This window comes from Lotus japonicus, chromosome 6, assembly GCF_012489685.1.
Source record: "Lotus japonicus ecotype B-129 chromosome 6, LjGifu_v1.2".
Lineage (NCBI taxonomy): Eukaryota > Viridiplantae > Streptophyta > Magnoliopsida > Fabales > Fabaceae > Lotus > Lotus japonicus.
The window spans coordinates 1199544-1219412 of NC_080046.1; the positions used below are offsets into that span (position 1 = coordinate 1199544).

The window sequence follows — 19869 nt, forward strand, 5'->3', positions numbered from 1 at the left end:
ATCATTCTATTATTCTATAAATATCAAATACCCAATAATTGTAATTAACAGTTTAGTTGGTAATAAATTATCCGTGCATCGCACAGACAAACGGGATCTATACTAGTAATTTAGGTTCTCCCAGAAACATCCATCGCCAGAAGTAGCTGTCAACTTGGGCTATACAGTTTTCTAGCAAAACTAAAAACAATGGAAAAGATTGGTGAACACCATTTTATCATTGACATTTGACACGATCAACACATAAAGCTTTTTTTATTCATTTGCTATTTTAAATGGTGGCGATGGATCCCTAGATGCCATGGCATATACTCATTTCTCAAAATTTCAAGTAGGCCTAGCCCAATTGTGTGAATCTCTGCCTGGAGTTCCTGGGTTGGGTTCGATTGGCAAGGCGCAGTCTTAGATGGACTCCTTTCACCCTGAGATGAGGAGACTGGATTAATGGATCCATAAGAGTTAGGTCAGGGCCCAAAAGGAGGCAACCTGAGTTTTCAAAAAATTATACGTACTCGTTTTCATACCTGTGTGGGTAGCAAATTGAATACCATTTAAAAATTGGTAGTGTATTTTTTTACTACCAAGGTTTAAAATTTCAGTAGCATATTTATAATGTAGCGTTTTCTTAGCATATTTGTTATTTGGGAAAAAAAAATTCATAGCATGTAATCTTTTTTGAGGAATGAGAAGACCAAGTCTTCTTGTGCCAAATTTTGAGCTTCTCGTATTCACGCACTGTGTTTGATCAAAACATTTTGTTGCCTTCTTCCTTTCTCATTTAATGGGTGTCATATATGGATCATCACAATTATGGCGCAAGATTGTTATGGGACTCAAAATGCAGTAGATAAAGCAGGAAGAGACATCGATCTTCATAAAGTTCCAATAAATACTTCCTTCCAATTCTTGCTGCAAGTCATCATTGCTAGGAAGTTTATCACGGAAACTTTTTAGACAAGAGATGTTGTCACCATTAGTGCTTTTTATTTCCTTGTCCGGGAAAGCAAGCATTTGACCTTGCCTGCTGCTTCTGCGGATGAATTGGTCTTGTTTGAGACTTATGGGGTATTTTCCACCTCCACATGACAATCTCTTCTTTGCCTCTCTACCAGGTTTAAATCCTAAACAAAACACATACGGAGTTTTAAATCTTGGTATCTTAAAAAAAACACTACATTGAAAATACACTTGAAATTTTAAATCCTAATTTTCACTCTAGTCTTTTTTTTTAAAATTCAGTTATGTATTTTTAATGTAATATTTTCTTAACATACATGGATTTAAAATCTGATATGCGTAGGATTTAAAACCCGGTAGGGAGGAAAATAAGGGATTATCGTAGAGGTGGAAAATGTCCCTCAAGTCTAAACAAGGCCAATCCATCTGCAAAAGCAGTACACTAGCTAAAATGCTTGTTGTCCCTAACAAGGAGATAAAAGGCGCTAATGTCGACAACATCTCTTTTGAGAAAAGTTTTCACGATAAACTTTCTAGCAATGATAAACCTGCAAGGATGGTTGGAAGGAAGGATTTGTTAGAAGTTTACGAAGGTCAAAGTCTCTTCCTACTTCATCTAATGCATTTTGAAGTCCCAGAACAATGTTGCGCCACGAAGCACTATGTGATGATCGATATATGACACCCATTAAATGGGAAAGGAAGGTAGCAAAATGTCTTGATCAAAGACAATGCGTGGATATCAGAAGCTCAAAATTTGGTCACAAGAAGTCTTGGTTTTCTCATTCCTTGAATAATGGCAACTAAAAGTCCAACACTACATATAGGATTTTTTTTTTCCTGAAAATCGAAGCACATACTGAGTTTTAAATCCGGGTCTACTAAGAATACGCTACATTAAAAATACACTTTAAGTCTCTGTAGGTAAAAAAAAAACGAATCCGGATCCTCTCCAGCACTATGCTCTCTCCATCTCCCTCGTGCAACATTTTGCACCATTGGATGAACCCAACGGTTCAGATGTCACACATTAAAATAATCAGAAAATATTAAATAGATTTAATTAATCAAATAAAACATTGTCTTCTCCGGCATGAACACGACATCTCACCCCCTCTTCGAGTGCTAGATTTGACACCCCACTCATTAGAAATGTCACCCCACTTTCGGAAACTTAGTTTCCGAAATATTTCGGAAATAAGGTTTCCGAAGTATTTTTTCACTCAAAAGTGAGATGTTACATGTATTTTGCACTACAAATCATGAATTAATTTCGGAATATAAGATTCCGAAATAATTCGGAACCCAAAAATCCGAAAATTGGGGGTGTGAAATCTAAGGGTTGGGGTTCCAAATCCAGCTCTCCCCCTCTTCGCCTACTATCACTGTCACATCATCCCAACAGTTTCTTCCTCACCCATTTCCCCCACTCTCACTTCTTCTCCGCCATCGGTGTGCTCCTTACATCTCTGAATTGAAATTTCATGGCAGTGGTATGAATCTGGAATTGGGGATCTTATGAATTTTGGAATTGGTGAATTGGGGATCATATGAATTCTAAAGGGGTCACCTACAAGGTATCAGCATCAAACCCAAAACATAACCTGATAATGAATCTAGCCAGCTTGGATAAACAGTCAAGGTGCTTGGAAGTTGGAACAGAGGATAAGGAGGTAGTGGTTGAGGAGCGGCAGCGGTGGAGGATGATGATCGCCAGAAAAGAGAAGCTGAAAGACGACGTTAACGTTACCGGAGAACCAGACAAGATCCCCGCCGAAGATGACCATAGTAGCGATCAAAGGAGGAGGGGGTGAGTGGCTCGACGCCGTCGACGACAAGGACAATGTATTGGTGGAACTGGCTCTGGCTCATGTGTATTTTTGTTTTGTTAAACCCATTTAGTGTTTACCGTTAGATTAATCCAATGGTCCAAAATACTGCAGGAGGGAGCAGGAGAGAAATGCTGCAGGAGAGGATCCAAATTCTAAAAAAACACAGGATCAATTTTAAATCCCAGTATGTTAAAATGTACTACCAACTTTTCTTAAACCGGTATATTAAAAAACAAAATACCTGGTTAAAAACCAACATTAACGGGTTTTAAATCCCGGCGTGCTAAAAATATACTACCTGATTTTCAATAACGGGAAAATAATAAAGCAGGAGATATTGAAATTACTACATTAAAAGGAATGTAAAATTGAGTAATGGAAATGAAAAATTGAACTCTCAATGTTATCATCATGTCACTACCTCATCATTCCATTATCTTAATTTACAATTACATTGTTTCTTTTTTCAGTTACAAAAACTTGAAGTAACTTTTTATATTAAGTACACCAATAAAAGTTACAATAGTTTAGAAATATAATTTCATTATTTATCATGTAAACTGTAATATAAAAAAAAACACATCATAAATATTTTCCGATGTACCAAAAAAAACACACATCATAAATATATACAAATTATGTGTGACACATATTCTTGATACTATCCTGACTTTTTGTTAGAATTTCTTGTGTGTGGGCTTCTGTTGATTGATGGATCTTGATTTTATAAACAAATGAATAACTTGACACTTTTTCCAGAAGTCCATGTAGTTACTTTTTCTATCAGTATCATCATTTATAACATTCATATTTATTGGGCTTAAGCTCAATTGATAAGTATGTTGAATTATAATGTAGGGTCAAGTAAGATAAGGTCGATTATGGATGTAGACTGTGACAATTGCTATACTATATACCATATACATAGCATAACATTAATCAAAGTATTAATGCATCACGAACCTTACCTTACTTAACCCTACACGATAACTCAACACACTTATCAATTAAACTTAAGTCCAATGAATATAAATATTATACCTGGAGATTTCCAAATAACAATTGATCAAATAATCACATGAGCTTCTAGTAAAAGTATCCGGTTATTTATTCAACAAGTTTCATAAAAGCAAGGTCCACCAATCAACATAATAAATGGATAACTTAACAATTTTTTCAGAAGTCCATGTAATTATATAATATTTATATTTATTGGGCTTAAGCCCATAGGTTGAATTATAGTGTAGGGTCAAGTAACCTAGGGCCAATGATGGATGGAAACTAGGTTATTGTTATAAGTATAACCCTAGTTTTCATACATCATAAACCTTAGGTTACTTGGGTCCACCTTTATTCAACATACTTATCAATTCAGCTTAAGTTTCATAAATGAGATTAATTTCTATGCACCGACGGTGTAAAAAGTTTTACACCATCATTCAATCACAACCTTCTATTTTCTATTTTACTTAATAAATATAAATATATATCTGGTGATTCTCAAATAATAATGGATCAAATAATCACATGAGCTTTCAAGAAAAATAACAAGCTATCTATTCAACATTTTTTATGTCGATAGAAGTGAAAAATGCATATCCAAATTAATTAAAGAGTTGTATATATATTATACGATCAATCAAACAAATCAAGTAACAAGATACATATTTTTCATTCATAAAAAATTGACTTCTCTGCCACCATACAACTCTTCAAGAAAGCAAGTGTCTTGGTTTCCAGAAACAAAAAAAATATTACAAACCTAAAGTGTTGTACTCACAAGGTGAAGTTCAATATTTCAATTCAGTTTTGATTTATATATTAAAAGAAGGCATAGACTTTGTACTTAAAACACAAAGGAAAATCAATTTGAACTAAACGAAACCATATCAAAATTGAATAAAACCAACAATACATTAATTGAATAACAATACAAAAAATATCACCATAATCATCAAGAGCGATGGAGAATTTCCGATCCAATGAGTTAAATTATCAAAATTTAAGTGATGGAGAATTTCTGATCGATCCGAGATCTATACTATAGAATTTAGAACACCAATGAAATCAATATAAATTGCGTACCTCTTGAAGACACAATGACAATTATCGCAACAATTTACCTGCAATGCGATGTTGTGCACAAGCGCTCAATTAAATTCTCAATTTGAACGTTAATTGAAAAACAATACGAAAAGTTCAACTCAATCAAATATCACCATAACCAACAAGAGCGATGGAGAATTTCCGATTCGATGAGTTAAATTCTCAAAATTTAAGCGATGGAGAATTTCTGATCTGAGATCTATACTATAGAATTTAGAACACCAATGAAATCAATATAAATTGCGTACCTCTTGAAGACACAATGACAATTATCGCAACAATTTACCTGCAATGAGATGCCGGGCCCAAGCGCTCAATTAAATTCTCAATTTGAAGGTTAATTGAAAAACAATACGAAAAGTTCAACTCAATCAAATATCGCCATAACCATCAAGAGCGATGGAGAATTTCTGATTCGATGAGTTAAATTCTCAAAATTTAGGCGATGGAGAATTTCCGATATGAGATCTATACTATAGAATTTAGAACACCAATAAAAATTGCATACCTCTTGAAGACACAATGACAATTATTGCAACAATCTAACAGCAATGAGATGTCATGCACAAGCGAGAACCCCTCCTTCTCCTCCCCCTCCCCCCCTCTTCCCCTCCCCTATTGAGCTCTTAGTGGGAAGAATGCGCAGCCAAAGTACAAGGGAAGAAATGGATCTAGTCATGTATATATATATTAGAACTAACCCTCGTTTTCATCCATCATAAGCTATGGGTTAACCAACTAATTGGGCTTAAGCCCAATAAGTAGGCTTTTAAAACCAATTTAATATTAAAAAAAACGTCTCACCACAGTAATGCAAACGAAAAACAATCAACCACAGTAGTCATATCAATAGGAAAAAGTTACTGTGCTACTTCACAAGTACAAAGAATTGAAAACTACATAAGCCATAACCAACGAACTTAGAGCACTGTTAATGAACATATGCGTTTAGCATAATTTGAAGAAGATCAGCAGTGATTCCATTCAATCATGTCAAGAGAAAATGAAAGGTTGCTTGAACCACAGTTCCACCTAATGAATAGCTTGACTGAAGTTCAATTTACGGTCATGTAAATGCCAAACAGGATAGCAGAAAATGAAACACAATCTCAGACTCACCACAACTTTTCAGCACTGTAACTTCACTTGATCTTTCTAAGAGTGTTCATATAGGTATAACTGGATAACACAACAAATAGCTTGCGAAACCTGCAGAAATGAAATTAATTTTTAGGTGGGGAAAAAGCCAAAAAGGTATTCTATAGTGCAAGGCCTCTTGGGGCAACTTCATTTGAAGTATATAAATAATAATATCTATCACGCAGTGTTGTCAAATAGCGGATATAGCGGCGCTATAGCGCAATAGTATAGCGCTCTAAGGGCTTGTCGCTATCCGCTATTTTTTCCGCTTTGAGGGCTTAGCATAGCGGATTTTTGGCTTTCCGATATTTTTCGTAATCCGCAATCAACAACACTGCTATCACACAGATATCAAGTGTAATATATTCAGTCCACTGCTTTAAAATAAAAATAAGATGAAGCAAGCACACCACACCCACTGGCTGGAGTGTTGGGCCATAGCTTTAAGGCTCCTACAATATTGCTCATTTACCAAGCACTGCATTGTTCCATTTGATTGCAGCATGGCCAAAAACATGGACAACCAAATATCAACAGGACCACTATATTTGCGTAATATGTTGGTGCTAATCTGAGAATAAGGAAGAAATACTAGAGAATAAGTCAATTGAACAAGTTCTAATAAAGTAATTGGCCAAATAAGACAACAGAATAAAATTAGGAAAGCAAAAACATACAAGCTCCCAAACTTCAACATCTCTTCGTAAGGCATCATGCAGTAGCTTGCTGCTTACAACACGGAAAAAGTTTAGTGTCAGAGCACAAGCATGAGAGAGAGTGATGTGTGATTAGCCTGTCTGATGAGTAAAATCTAAACATGTAAATCATATGTTTCATTTTCTGGGATACTATGATAGAGACCACACAAACATGAGGACTGAAAGAACTGTGAAAGAAATCCACAAGGATAATTCTAACAATCAGCAAGGCACAATAAACAGCAAGATTGCTCAGAAAATTAACAAATTACCATCAGAAGCATGTTTAGTCAAATACCAATATCATATTTTACCAAGACCGATATAAGAACGCACAGGAGCTTTTAAACAAAACTTCAGTATGTTTAAAAAAGAACTCAATAGGAATTAGAAAAGCTGTTCCAGGTTAGTTAAGTATTAAGTGTTTTAAGTAACTTAACCATCAACTCCTAACAAGCATAAAATAACACCACACAGCTGGCCTGTGCAAAAGGGTGGGGGCAATGGATGGGTCATGGGCAATGTGAAAGAAATCTCAAACAGTATAAGTACTAATCTCAACAATATTCCAGTTAAAGTTCTTCAATATTGATCAGTAGTAGTATTAATAATAATTCAACTTACCATACTCCATAGTGCACGTCACGATGATTACAATGACCTGAGACACCATAGTTGTCAAAAGTAATCATCTGGGGAAATCAGGGTAAGTGAGGAGGTCATAAGTATTGAACAAAGTACCAGTCTTCCAAAAGATGCTTATGGCAGCACAAATGGAAGCTTCATGACTCAAACAACTTTTACAATCCCTAAAATGACAATAGTAGTACAGAAGCATGATCTTACCATATCAATGCAGTGACTAGTTATTTCATCCTCAATGAACTTTGCCAATAAGCTATGATTCCAAACTTTACCAAAGCCATCCTACGTACACAACAGGTTAAGCAACGACAATATAAGGCACTAACAATAAGATTTGAAGTGATACTGAGTTTTATATTCCAGAGACCTATTGGATAAAAACCTGCAGTTCTGGATGATTGACAATCTTCACTTGTTGCATCGTAATCTGAGTACAAAATTACCCATGTTATACAAACAACACAGTTATTAAATTGTTAAAGTAAGACTGTCATCTTTAACCTATGTAACGAACATTATCAAGGAAAGGGTCCCTATATTTCCCAAATCCCAAGAAATTTGTGTCAAGAAAGGATAGCTATGACTATGAGGCTGTGAACACTAAATGATATAAGGAAAAATAAATGTTTTAATATTGGGGTCATGTTTAATATGAGAAGCTCTACATTATGTCTGTAAACACATCAATTTAAACCATTTTGTAAATCACCTTGAGGGCTACACAAGCCTGAAAAAGCTCTTGTTTTCTGATGTTTCCTTTGCCATCTGCATCACCTACAGAAAAATAATAACAATTAAAAAATATCTAACAGATTGAAACATAAACTTCAAGTCTTTTTAGAGCCTAAGCTGAGAAGCTTTGGTTTTGTGACATCCAGAAATCCCAAGTCTAACATTATAAGATAGCCATAAACCTTTCATATCCAAAATTAAAATTTTCATTAATTAAAGGCCATTGAATAGAACTATTATAGAAAAGGAAATCAAAAGAAGGCTTAATTACAACTTTGGTCCTCGACGTTTACCAATGCCACGATTTTGGTCCCTCACCTAATTTAATTACATGGATGGTCCCCGACGTTGTAGGTTGCGTGCAACGTTAATCCTACCGTTTATTTCTTAATGGAGGAGGCTTACGTGGACGTCTAGTTAGTTGGAGAGAAAAAGGAGATCTGAGGAGAGAGGGGAGCACGTGAGTATCACGTGAACTCACGTGAACCTTATATGAACCCATTATACCCAAATCTGAAACCCTAGGGATCTAAATCGCGTTACCTTCTTCGTTCCAGGGAGGTCAGGGGTTTGAGTATAATGGGTTCAGATAAGGGTCACGTGATACTCACGTGCTTCCCTCTCTCCTCATACCTCATTTCTCTCTCCAATTGGACGTCCACGTAAGCCTCCTTCATTAAGAAATAAACAGTAGGACTAACGTTGCACACGGCCTACAACGTCGGGGACCATCCATGTAATTAAATTAGGTGGGGGACCAAAATCGTGGCATTGGTAAACGTCGGGAACCAAAGTTGCAATTAAGCCTCAAAAGAAAAAGGAAATTGTCATATCATGCAAAAAGTGAAAATATTCAATTAATCTGAGTTGTGTAGCTCATGACGAAATCAGATTCATAATGCTGGAATACTTTATTAGTTTGATTATACCATATATGTCTATTATCATCTAATCCATAAAACTGGACTTCTTTCTGCATATGATATTTTAAATAAATATCACTGCCAAGGTGTGAATGTATATGAAGTCCCAAAAAATGTTTCATTGATAGTATAGAACTCTACATGCTAGACATGGATCAAAATTATATTCTTTTTCAAAACTACACTAGCTTAATTTAGAAAGATGAAATTTGAAGAAGATTCAACCACAGAATAGGGAGAAAGAAAAATTACAGTTATTTTAAAATTAATTACAAATGAGTGTAAACTATAAAGTGAATAAATTAAGCACAAAAGAATCAACATAAAGACAAACATATCCATAAGTGCTATAAATTACAAGATAAACAGAATATCCAAAGCTAATACCAATTGATAAGCAAAGTATTTGAACATTATGCCCTCTTGAAGTCAGAAAATTTATCGTTGGGGTGAAGAACCTGCAGAAATGGAAAAAGTGAAGACAGTGTGAAATCATAATGCAGAAATTTGAAGAAATAGTCAAACTTCAAAGGCCTTCACTACACTCCAACTCCAACACCCCATAAAATATGCAATTCGCTGAAGTTAACAAAGTTATATTGGTGCAATGTTAGATTCATTTACATAGAAATTGTTGCTTATGTGTTTAAAGTTATGATGTATAACCCAACAAAGAAGATAAAGAAATATAGATAAGAGAGAAATAAGAGAGAAGCAAGAAGATACCAAAAACAATCCTTATGGATTAACAAGAAGGAAAACATCCAAGGGTGAAACCCTTTGCAAAATCCAATACTAATAAAAAACATATTCCTAACCTAATGAGAACACTCTTATTTATATGAGTCTAACCCTACTAATAAAATAAGCCTAGCCCAAACAGGACAAATCCAGATAATAAAAACAGACACAGCCAAACACTAACTAATAGAGTCAAACAGGACCAAACCCAAGTGATGCGACAGGAACAGCACCATAAGGCGCCGCACCAAGCCCAGAAACATCAAGCCCGTGTGATCCAAGCCACTATTATTTTGCCTAATATTTAGAACCCTGACAATGTCTGACATAAAATGCACTTCTGTACAATTTTGATTAGAGACTTGGTGTGTGTTTGCTTTGAAATCACATTACATTGAACGAAATAGGAGCATATCCTTCCTTTGACGTTTTTTTATTGAAATTTATGGTATTCCGTTGTTTTGTCTTTGGAATCTGAAAAAAATGAAAAACTGGGGGTCTGTCAAACACAATCTTAGTCTTTGATAGGTCAGTGTAGCATGCAGAAAATATTATTGTATTCAAGGTAACAATAGCAGAGCTCCTCGTGAGAAACTCTCTTAGTCCATAGTTACAATTTTCTTCACGTTCATCTCACCTACCCACTACTCTCCCTAAAATGCTGTAGGCAAAACGAACTAGGGCGATGTCAGCAGATTCACATGAAAGAGAAACACTCCTTCATTGCCTTGTCTCAAGTGAAGTAGCATAAATGTATTAGAAATCTCAATTTAGAGAGGTATCTAAGGGTATTAAGTTATTAACTTCTTAATGTCATATACAAATTAACATCTAAAAATAATAAATTTGAGGTTTCAAACTTACATGGATTCATCATCGGGGTGAGCAATAACCAACAAGACATTTCTCTTCCGAAGAGCTCTACCTGATAACAACAGATCAAAACTAAAATTGAGTGAAAAAGAGAAAAGGAAGAAAGCTCAGACAAATAAAATTAGACACATAAATAGAATTCAAGTCCTGATAGTAAAAAGAGAAGAAGAAAGTAGGCTACCATTTTGTGTAAAATGTTTATTGAAAGGGATCCGTGAGAGAAGGAGAATTTTGCATAGGGAAATGATCCACAATAAAATGAGCGGAGTAATTATCAGAATGAAGGCCATTGAGATTGCACCTGAACAATGCACCAATTAATGAAGATTGTTCAACATATATAATAATTTCATCAGATTTCTTAGCAAGAAAATAGAGAAATTTGCAAGTGTGACAGGAATCAGGAAGAAGAGAGTGGTGAACACGTGTGATAGTGAAAGGGTCTATGAGCATATAAAAGTAAAAGAAGCATCAATGTTATGAAACTCACATTAGTCATCAACTGGGTCAATGGGTTAATTCATTTATCAAACTAGTGAGTCGCTAGTTGAACTATTACATTAATATAGTTTAACAGTCTTATTTGAACATGGGGGAGCCTGAAAGCAGGGAGACTTGCCGAATGGGTGAAGCAACAAAGCACCAAGAGAACTTAAGACCCAAATTAAGTGTCAAGTTAGATGAGAGTTTTTTACTTAAGTGTAATTTTGTCCTTTATATCTGAAAAGTGAGGCCCAAATTAGTTTAAAGATAAATGAAGACAATATACATGAATAAATACAGTCTTCAAAACCTAAGCTAACAGAGCAAGAAACTCCAATCACCAGAACATGATCAAATCCTAAAATACTCAGTTCATCTCTTTCTTTCACTTCCTATTTGGTTTTATGATGTTTGAGTTAACACCACAAATAACAAATCAAACAACAACAACAACAACACACTCATTCAACTGGCTACAGACAGAAATGGTCATACAATTAGTGTTAATTTCGAGGAGAATAAGAAAAATTAGAATTTAATAGTTAGAAATTTCAAAATAAATGAAAGGTCGGAAAAAATTCACATTTTGTACAAATTCAAGAATAAATGAATTAATTTCAAAAAAAAGAATAAATGAATTGAGAAGAAAAAGGAGAAAACTTGAATCTGGAGTTACCTTGGAGGGAGCTTGGCCAGCTTGCGGAAGTGATGGATGTGCGGCGGCGGCGGCGTCCGGGGATCCACGGAGAAGTTACGGCCAACCAAATCTACCCAAGCCGTACGATTATTGTACCTGTTTAAGTTTTGTCATTCAAGGAAGTGGAAAATGTGAGACAAAACACTGTGTTTGGTTTACAAGAGAAATAGAAAAGAGAGATAGAGATGATAGAAATATGTGAGAAATATAATAGATTTTCTAGGTTATTGTTTGGTATCATTGAAAACAAAAAAAAACAAAAAAAAAGAGAAGAGAGAGTTTCACAATCTTGAAAATGATTATAAAGTACAAAGTCCAACGAGTCGCAACACTCTACAGAGTAGATTGAACAATAATCTCAACTACAAAAGATAAAACGCTAAAACAATCGAAAAACCCTGAAAAAACCCCAAAAATACCAAACAAAACCCACCAGCAATAAACAATCTTCAAGTGAGAGTAACAACACCTAAAAGCAAAAACCAAAAGAGGAACCGCCAACCACGACAGGGAAAGACCTCCATTCGGCAACTAAAGGCAGCAACAAGTACAATGAGGAAGGAATCCTATCAAGCCGCAACAAAGCCACCAAAAATAGAGACTCGAAGCACCTCCAACACCAATGTCTTCACTTCTACGGAAGCAACAAGCAACGATGATTGAGACAACCGAAGATCAACCCCACAAAGCAACCCCGAATAATAAAACCAGCAAATAGCAAAAAGGAGAGGTTACACCACAAAAATGAGAAGTAGCATAGGCTCAATCAAACAGGAACTCGACAGCCGCAACTCAAGAAATGAGAAGCAACACAGCTCAACCAAAAGGGAACACCTCAACCGCAACTTAGAAGGCGAGAAGCAACACTGACTCCACCAAACAAGAACACTTCGGCTACACAGCTCAACGCCGTAGAGCAGCCTTCTGTCGTGCCTAAAACGACCACCCAGCAACAAAAGGGGGAGGGAAGCACTAGATCTGGTGCTCCAAAAGAAAGGGAAGGGAAGGCTGGCATCAGATCTAGGAAGGAGAAGGAGACTATGGTGGGACAGAAAAAACCAGGCAAGAGCTAGACGACGGAGAAATGAGGTTGGTAAAGGAAATGAGGAAGAGATACTGAAGGAGAAGGACGTGAAAGCTAGTTTCCTCCGCGCTTCGAGAGAAAGGTTTTAGTGTAAAAAGACAATTTTACCCAACGTAATATCAAATAAAAAAATATATGAAAGGGACAATATTGATAAAATAAGTGTCCCACCCATTTCTCTTCAATTTGAAGAGACTTCAAAAAGGTGTGAGACTCACTCGCCCATCCAGGGACGGATCTAAGTGCAAGCCCATGAGGGCATGTGCCTTCACTTATTTTTTAAAAAATCATTAGAAATTTAAAAAAAAAAATTGAACAGTAAAAGTAGGTTGTTTTTTATGGCTCTTTTAGTAAAAAAAATGCTTTCACTTGTGTTCTACACTGCTAAATGTCTTCATTTGTATTCTATATTGTTAAATGCCCTCACTTGAATAGTGGAAGTATGTAGTTTTTATGACATCTTTGGTAAAAAAATGTCCTTACTTGTGTTCTCTTTGTTAAAAAATGCACTCACATCTAATAGTATATATGAAAAAAAAATTATACGAATTTATATGTAAATATTTCCCTCACAACATCAAATTTCTAGATCCGTCACTATGCCCGTCCATGTCTCTCCCCTCTCTCCAACAACCAAACTAGGTTGAATTCATCATCACTCTTCTCTTCTCTAAGGCTCTAACTCTCTTTATCGATAAAGTTTCGATTTTCTTGTGGGTGGCAAGAAAATCAAAACCCTTACCCACAAGAAAATCAAAACCCTATCTTAACTCTCATCTTTATTTTTCCTCTAACTAACATAAAACAAAAGGGAAAAGATGCGGATGGAGATGGATATGGATGGAGATGAAATGAAAATGAACGGTGGAGAATAGAGATGAAACATCGATGGTTTAGATAGATAATGGGCTCAAAAATTTCACTATTTTAGCCTAAGTTGACATCGATGGTTTTCTGGCGATGGATGTTTCTTGGAGCGTGTTGATTATCTTCTTTTTTTCTTAATGAACAGCGTGCTTGGCTATCTTATGTAGATGTGCACATATATTATTTTCTAAGTTCTAACAATGCCACAAAATGAGAGTGCCGTGTCCGTCTCCTAAAATTTTAATTATAAAGTATAAACTAGGACCCTATAAACTATATACATAGTTTCAATTAGCGAGCTATTTTCAATGTAACATAATTGTCATCATCAACTATGAATCATTTCCTACAATTGCTTTAGCTTAGAACGAATGAGTCATTTCACTTCCAGCGAATATTGTGATTCCTTTCCTTGCCCATGATGGTATTCAAATTTGTCCAAATGATGTTGATGTCAATGTACCACTGGCAGATGAATAGAAACATGATCACATAGTTGAAAATTTTCCTTTAAAAAGTAATCAAAAGAGTACTGTACAAGCCCTCTATGCCTGATGATTAAATAGTGTATTTTTAGGAGCATAAGATGACCTTAATGGTGGAGATGATCCTACCTGTTGTAGAGAGCCTATTTCTAGCTTTTTCATGCTTCTTATTGCCTCCACTGCTCACAGAGTTGATTGTGATCTAGTGGAATTACTAGGTGGTTGCATACCAATTGGATGCAAACTGGTTTTTATGATTAAACACTACATGCATCTTAACCCAAACCTTAAGGCATTTGTTGTGCATGTTACATCTCTTATATTGTCTTTATCTTACACAATGTGGACACAAGACTCACACTTGCTTCCACAACTAAAGTAAGATCATCAATTGATAAATCAATAGTTGAGATTAAATTAAAGACGACTATTAGTTGTCATACAGTATGTTTACAATCTTAACCATCGATTTCTCAGTTAACTATCATGGTAGCTTATTGTACTCTCTAAGATGACTGACTCCTTAACTTTATGAGCCAAATCCATAAAAATGTATCTCACCCCAAAAGCTGAAAGAAAAGAAAAGCGAACCCTGAGCCCTCAATATATCTTTGTTGAGCAGCATTGTGCATGGTGAGAATGAGCCGGCAGCATAGAAAAAGCATTTAGCTATACTTGAAAGGTGAAGCAGAGATAATTCTCCATTGCTCATCATAGTTCGTTAAGTTAAATTTCCCGTTGTAATATTTGTTCACATTGAAGGAACACGAATATCACTTTGTCCAAGTCAATTATAGATATGCTCCAGACATTGCTGATCTAAGTAAGGTCAATCAGGTCATACTTTAGCACCAAGAAATGCCTGCTGGAAATAGGGAAAGCAAAAGAAAGATGGCAAACATATTAGAACATATGGTACCACTGTTATAGATAGAAGGAGTTAGTGCGGATTCAAAAAGATAAATAAACACGGAAGAAGGTTTTAGAATTCGGGCTAGGTCTAACTCAAGGACTTATTTAGTCATACTCATATCTCTAGTCGATATGAGACCTTAAGACACCTCCTCGCCCCAATCTTATTAAGCCCAAACGTATCTCTAGGATAGGCTTTGATACATCTTAGAATTTGGGCGACGCAAACTACCTAAAAACTAGCCCAAAAGTAATGATTGTTCTACCTTTTATAAGTATGTATCGAGTCATACCTCTAGTTTGTGTGAGACCTTAACAAAAATGTCCTCATGATTTTTTCCTCATTAATTCATGCAAGTAAACTTCCACAAAAGCTAATAAGTTATTCATAGCTACAATATATAACAATGCTTAATCAAAGATTTTGGAACATCAGACTCAGGAATACTTAATGAGCTAAATACCAATTGTATAAATATTAGAAGCATCCAAAATGATAATTTAAGATGCCTTCTACATAAAGGATCACTAAGCTATTAAATGTACGGCAAAGCTAGCATGTCCAGAAGAATTTGATGTCAAACAAATAAATGTCGTGTGCAGGGAGTTTGCACCATAATGTGCTTTTCTTTTATATCTAAGCTAAATTAATTTGCTGCTATGTTTATGCTTTCTGCTTTTCTTAAATCTTTCTATAGGCTGGCAAAGAATAATTCTCAGATTTCAGCAGTAAATCTTTTCTACAGGTTGGCAAAGAATAATTTATAACAACAAAATTTATCTGATAAATAATTTAACAAAAGTTGACAGCAAGGCTAATATGCTTTCTAACTCATTTTTTTAAGCTTTTATCATATGCCAAATCACTTTAGCTAATGAAGTATTCCTCTACTTGCACAAACTTCCTTTCTTTGTTTAAAATAGATTTTAGTCCCTACTCTTTTCATTGATTTGGGTTTTGATCCATGCTTGTATTCTCTACCATTGAGTATTGGTCCCTAATTAGAGTATTAGACAGTTCCCTACTGAAAATTGAGAGCCAACACATTTTTTTCCTGAATTAAGTAATGCTAGTAGGTAATCACACCCTATGTGGAGTTTGCAATAATATGAAACTACCAAAATATCATATAACCATTTACTGAACATGTCAAAATTCTGGATTCAAGAACTAAAAATACCAAGATTCTTTTGGAGTACTAGCCTTGAATCTAGTTGTTTTCCCAAAACCAAACTTGGGCCTTTTATGATCCACAGGCCTTAATATCTGAAAAGAGCACATAAGTGTGTCATCAACACTCATCATTGCCCCAGCATTGTCAAACTCTCCACAGTAATTAGGAGCAGAAAAGATAGTCACAAGTTGTCTATTAGCAAAAAATTCATATCCATCTTCAACCACCTATCAGAAGTAATAAATATTGTTAGAAATATAATGTAAATATTCACATGTCCTTCACCCAACAACTTAAGATTTTAAAGTAGTTGGGTTTTGACATGGTATTAGAGTTTTTATAAGTAATGTAGAGTTTGATTCTTGTTTCCTACAAATATAATAAAAAGTTGAATTTCAGCATAAGGTAGTGTATGCATTGTCCATGCTTCAAGCCGAATGAGCTCTTGCGTGGGAGGTCATGTTAGAAATATAATATAAAATAATTCATGTGTTCTTTTTCCAACAATTTAAATGTTTAGGATAGTTGGTTCATGAGTCATATACTTAAACTCTTGTCATATAATTCCATATTAAGACGTCAGGCATGTTTCTATACACTATAAGAAAATCACGGCGTGTCTAAATCATGGTGAGGAAAAACAACTTCCTTTAGCTTTTCCTTCTGTCTAGCGTGATTTTAACTTCACCGTGTTTTTCTACCGTACACTTATAAAGTTTATGAGTAACCTGGTGCGCTCTACAAATCAAGTCAAGATCATGCTTTTGAAGAAACTCTGCAACCCTGGTAGCACCAAAAGTATATGAAACTCCACGTTCACTCATTCCCCAGTCCTGAATCTCTTTACTAGGATCAGACCACAAGAGATCACATAACAGACCAGTTTCTGGAACTTCTGCTGGACGTGGCAACATGCTAATCTGATTTAAGCTATGCAATTCAGGGGAGAGTCCACCATGCATGCACAGGATCTTATCTTCAATGATAGCCGCCACAGGCAAACAGTTGAAACAATCTGAAAATGTTTTCCAGATCCTGACATTGAATCTCCTTTTACATTCATCATAAAATCCATAGACACGGTTTATTGAAGCACACTCATGGTTTCCCCTAAGAAGGAAAAAATTTTCTGGATATTTTATTTTGTAGGCGAGGAGAAGACATATTGTCTCAAGACTTTGCTTTCCACGATCCACATAATCGCCTAGAAACAAGTAATTGGAACGAGGAGGGAATCCACCATGCTCAAAGAGTCTCAGAAGGTCTGCATATTGGCCATGGATATCTCCTGGTAACATATTGAATTGAATCAAGAATGATACTAGTTCCTACTTTATATTAATAAAACCTTTTGTTTTTTATACGAGACAAAAGCAATATGATATCTACATAACATAGTGAATACAAGTTTAGATTAAAAATTCTCACATTCATAATTGAAATTTATAAAGATTTGAATTCATATCTCAAAAAATACCTTAAAATATAAATTTCACACAAATTATGATCAACTAAAAAGTTTATCTCGAAATTCTATTTAGCTGACAATAGTTTTCTGCAACAATCAAGTAAACTAAAGTGGATGATTCAAAACATGTACAACAATCAAGAATGAGAAGAGCAAATCAACTTTCCCAAAAATATAAAATGCAACTCATGGTAAGGTATCCCCATTTCTTAGAGGTTGTCTTGGAAACTAGATCTTCTAATTAGAATAAACATAGTAATCCTCTGCAATCACTGTAATATCCTAGTTCCTACAACATTCATGTTTAGCCAATTAATGCTTCCTATCTTCTCAGTTTCATCTTCACTTCAGTAATTAAATACCCTCCTAAGTTTCAAAAAAGAAAACAAAAGAAAAATTTCACCCAATAAAAACATTAGGAGAAACCATTAGAAACACCATTCTTCTTATTCAAATTAGAATAAAGACTGGATGTTCATTTAATTGTTGTTCCATTTTGGTATAATTTAACCCAACCTTAGACTAGATTATGTTCTATGAAACTTAAAACTGGATGTAAAACTCATTAACATCATCAGAAACATCATAAAAAACCAATTGCCATATACTTAAAAATTGAGCAAGAAACTAAGAAGTGAATTCTAAAAGTAAAACAGAACATGGGAGTTAGCAAATACATACCACATATCTTAATTGGTGCCTCAAGTTCCAACAGCATTGGTTGCTTCAGGAAGATATCTCTAGAAACCATACAAAGCTTCTTGATCTCTGTCTCTGAAAGCTGCACCTGCTTCCCAGGTCTCCCTCTCACTTCAAGCAGCCTATTGATGATAGCATCCAGAAATTCTCGTTCCATGACAATGGCTCTGACCCAAAAATGATACCAATCAATCCTCAAAGATAAACTAACAAGCAAGGAAAAAGAAAAGGCAAGAGGAATTAAGAAAAGAGCAAAGTATAATAAAGAACCTTTGGTTGATGATGTTGTTGAGTGTTTTATAAGAGGCATCATCACTTTGAAAACAAGGTTATAACTTCAACTCAAGGGAACAATGGAATCAATCCTTTGGTTTAGATATGCAATCTTTTGAGGGGCCCCTTGTGGTTCTTGTGAGCTATTGGAAACGAGTGGTGGCAGGTGAACTTGAAGGAAGAGAATATATTCGGTTGGTTGAAGGAAGAGAAGAGTGCGTTTTAAAAATCACAAAAACAGAAAGGGAGACTCACTGTGCAGAGAAGGAAGGAATGCATGAAGAATAAGTTGAGGGAAACGAATGACTTAAGTTGGGTGTGACTGAAATGGTGCAAGACTGGGTTTTGATATATCCACAACGAAGGGTGAAATTGTTTCCTCAAAATTTTGTTTTGGGCGCCGGTAAATTCGTCTAACTTACCATGTACTCTCGATTACTGGTTGTGTAAAATAAGAAGGCTTAATAGCTCTTTTGGTCTTTCACTTATCACGATTTTGCACTTTTGGTCCTTAATAAAAAAATTAGCACTTTTGGTCCTCCACATTGCTTATTTGTTTGCAAAACTGATCACTATTTTGACTAAAACGGCAAAAGTGTGTAAATGTGAGGGACTAATTTTGCTAATTTATTACTAGAGGGACCAAAAGTTCAAAATCGTGATGAGTGAGGGACCAAAAGAGCTATTGAGCCAAATAAGAACTACTAACATGTCAACGCCCAACACTTCAAAAAAATTCTCTTTTATTTATCTCTCTAAGAAGCAAGCCTACCTTCAAAAAAATAAGGATCTCAACGAATTATTTTCTACAAATTGTGTATCTCAGAACTTAATAGTCCTTTCTACCCTCAAAACTCCTCTGCTAGGGTTTTGGAAAGTTGCAGCGTCGTCACCCCTTGGGGGCTCCTCCTCCTCCATTACGGAGGCACTCCTCTAGCTAGTTTACCTCCCCCTCCCCGACATTAGGTGGGTTTCTACCACATTAGGTGGTTTAATATCCAAATAAGTTGGTTGGTTTTTGCTTACTTTGGTCATCACCACCATCCTCCCTCCACCGTCCGGCCAACACCATCTGCACC

The 19869-nt window shown here is 35.4% G+C and overlaps 2 protein-coding genes across 18 annotated transcripts; both read right to left on the bottom strand.

Moving 5' to 3' along the window:
- Positions 1 to 1767: 1767 nt before the first annotated feature.
- Positions 1768 to 13004, bottom strand: LOC130723546 (uncharacterized). 12 transcript variants are annotated; one of them, XM_057574639.1, is made up of 15 exons: positions 12297 to 12998; positions 11807 to 11923; positions 10829 to 10948; positions 10639 to 10699; positions 9421 to 9491; positions 8088 to 8152; positions 7761 to 7805; positions 7580 to 7660; positions 7358 to 7425; positions 6713 to 6764; positions 6446 to 6606; positions 6015 to 6104; positions 5404 to 5566; positions 5144 to 5181; positions 1768 to 4912 (listed from the first exon to the last, which is right to left on the bottom strand). In XM_057574639.1, exons 3-12 carry the CDS (start codon positions 10935 to 10937, stop codon positions 6038 to 6040), a joined length of 780 nt encoding a protein of 259 aa, XP_057430622.1. In that variant the 5' UTR covers positions 10938 to 10948; positions 11807 to 11923; positions 12297 to 12998; the 3' UTR covers positions 1768 to 4912; positions 5144 to 5181; positions 5404 to 5566; positions 6015 to 6037. The 12 variants fall into 12 exon arrangements, with proteins under 12 accessions (XP_057430622.1, XP_057430629.1, XP_057430626.1 ...); XM_057574646.1 differs by having other exon boundaries at positions 6508 to 6606; positions 12261 to 12997; XM_057574643.1 differs by having other exon boundaries at positions 6455 to 6606; positions 12261 to 12997.
- Positions 13005 to 14654: 1650 nt separating this feature from the next.
- On the bottom strand, positions 14655 to 19101 carry LOC130723544 (serine/threonine-protein phosphatase PP1-like). Of its 6 annotated transcripts, none has more exons than XM_057574635.1 (5): positions 19046 to 19101; positions 18500 to 18684; positions 17079 to 17638; positions 16357 to 16577; positions 14655 to 15128 (listed from the first exon to the last, which is right to left on the bottom strand). In XM_057574635.1, the coding sequence occupies exons 2-5, from the start codon at positions 18672 to 18674 to the stop codon at positions 15083 to 15085; spliced, it is 1002 nt and encodes a 333-aa protein (XP_057430618.1). In that variant the 5' UTR covers positions 18675 to 18684; positions 19046 to 19101; the 3' UTR covers positions 14655 to 15082. The 6 variants fall into 6 exon arrangements, with proteins under 6 accessions (XP_057430618.1, XP_057430617.1, XP_057430616.1 ...); XM_057574634.1 differs by lacking the exon at positions 19046 to 19101 and adding an exon at positions 18788 to 19039; XM_057574633.1 differs by lacking the exon at positions 19046 to 19101 and having other exon boundaries at positions 14655 to 15125; positions 16380 to 16577; positions 18500 to 19039.
- Positions 19102 to 19869: the final 768 nt, after the last annotated feature.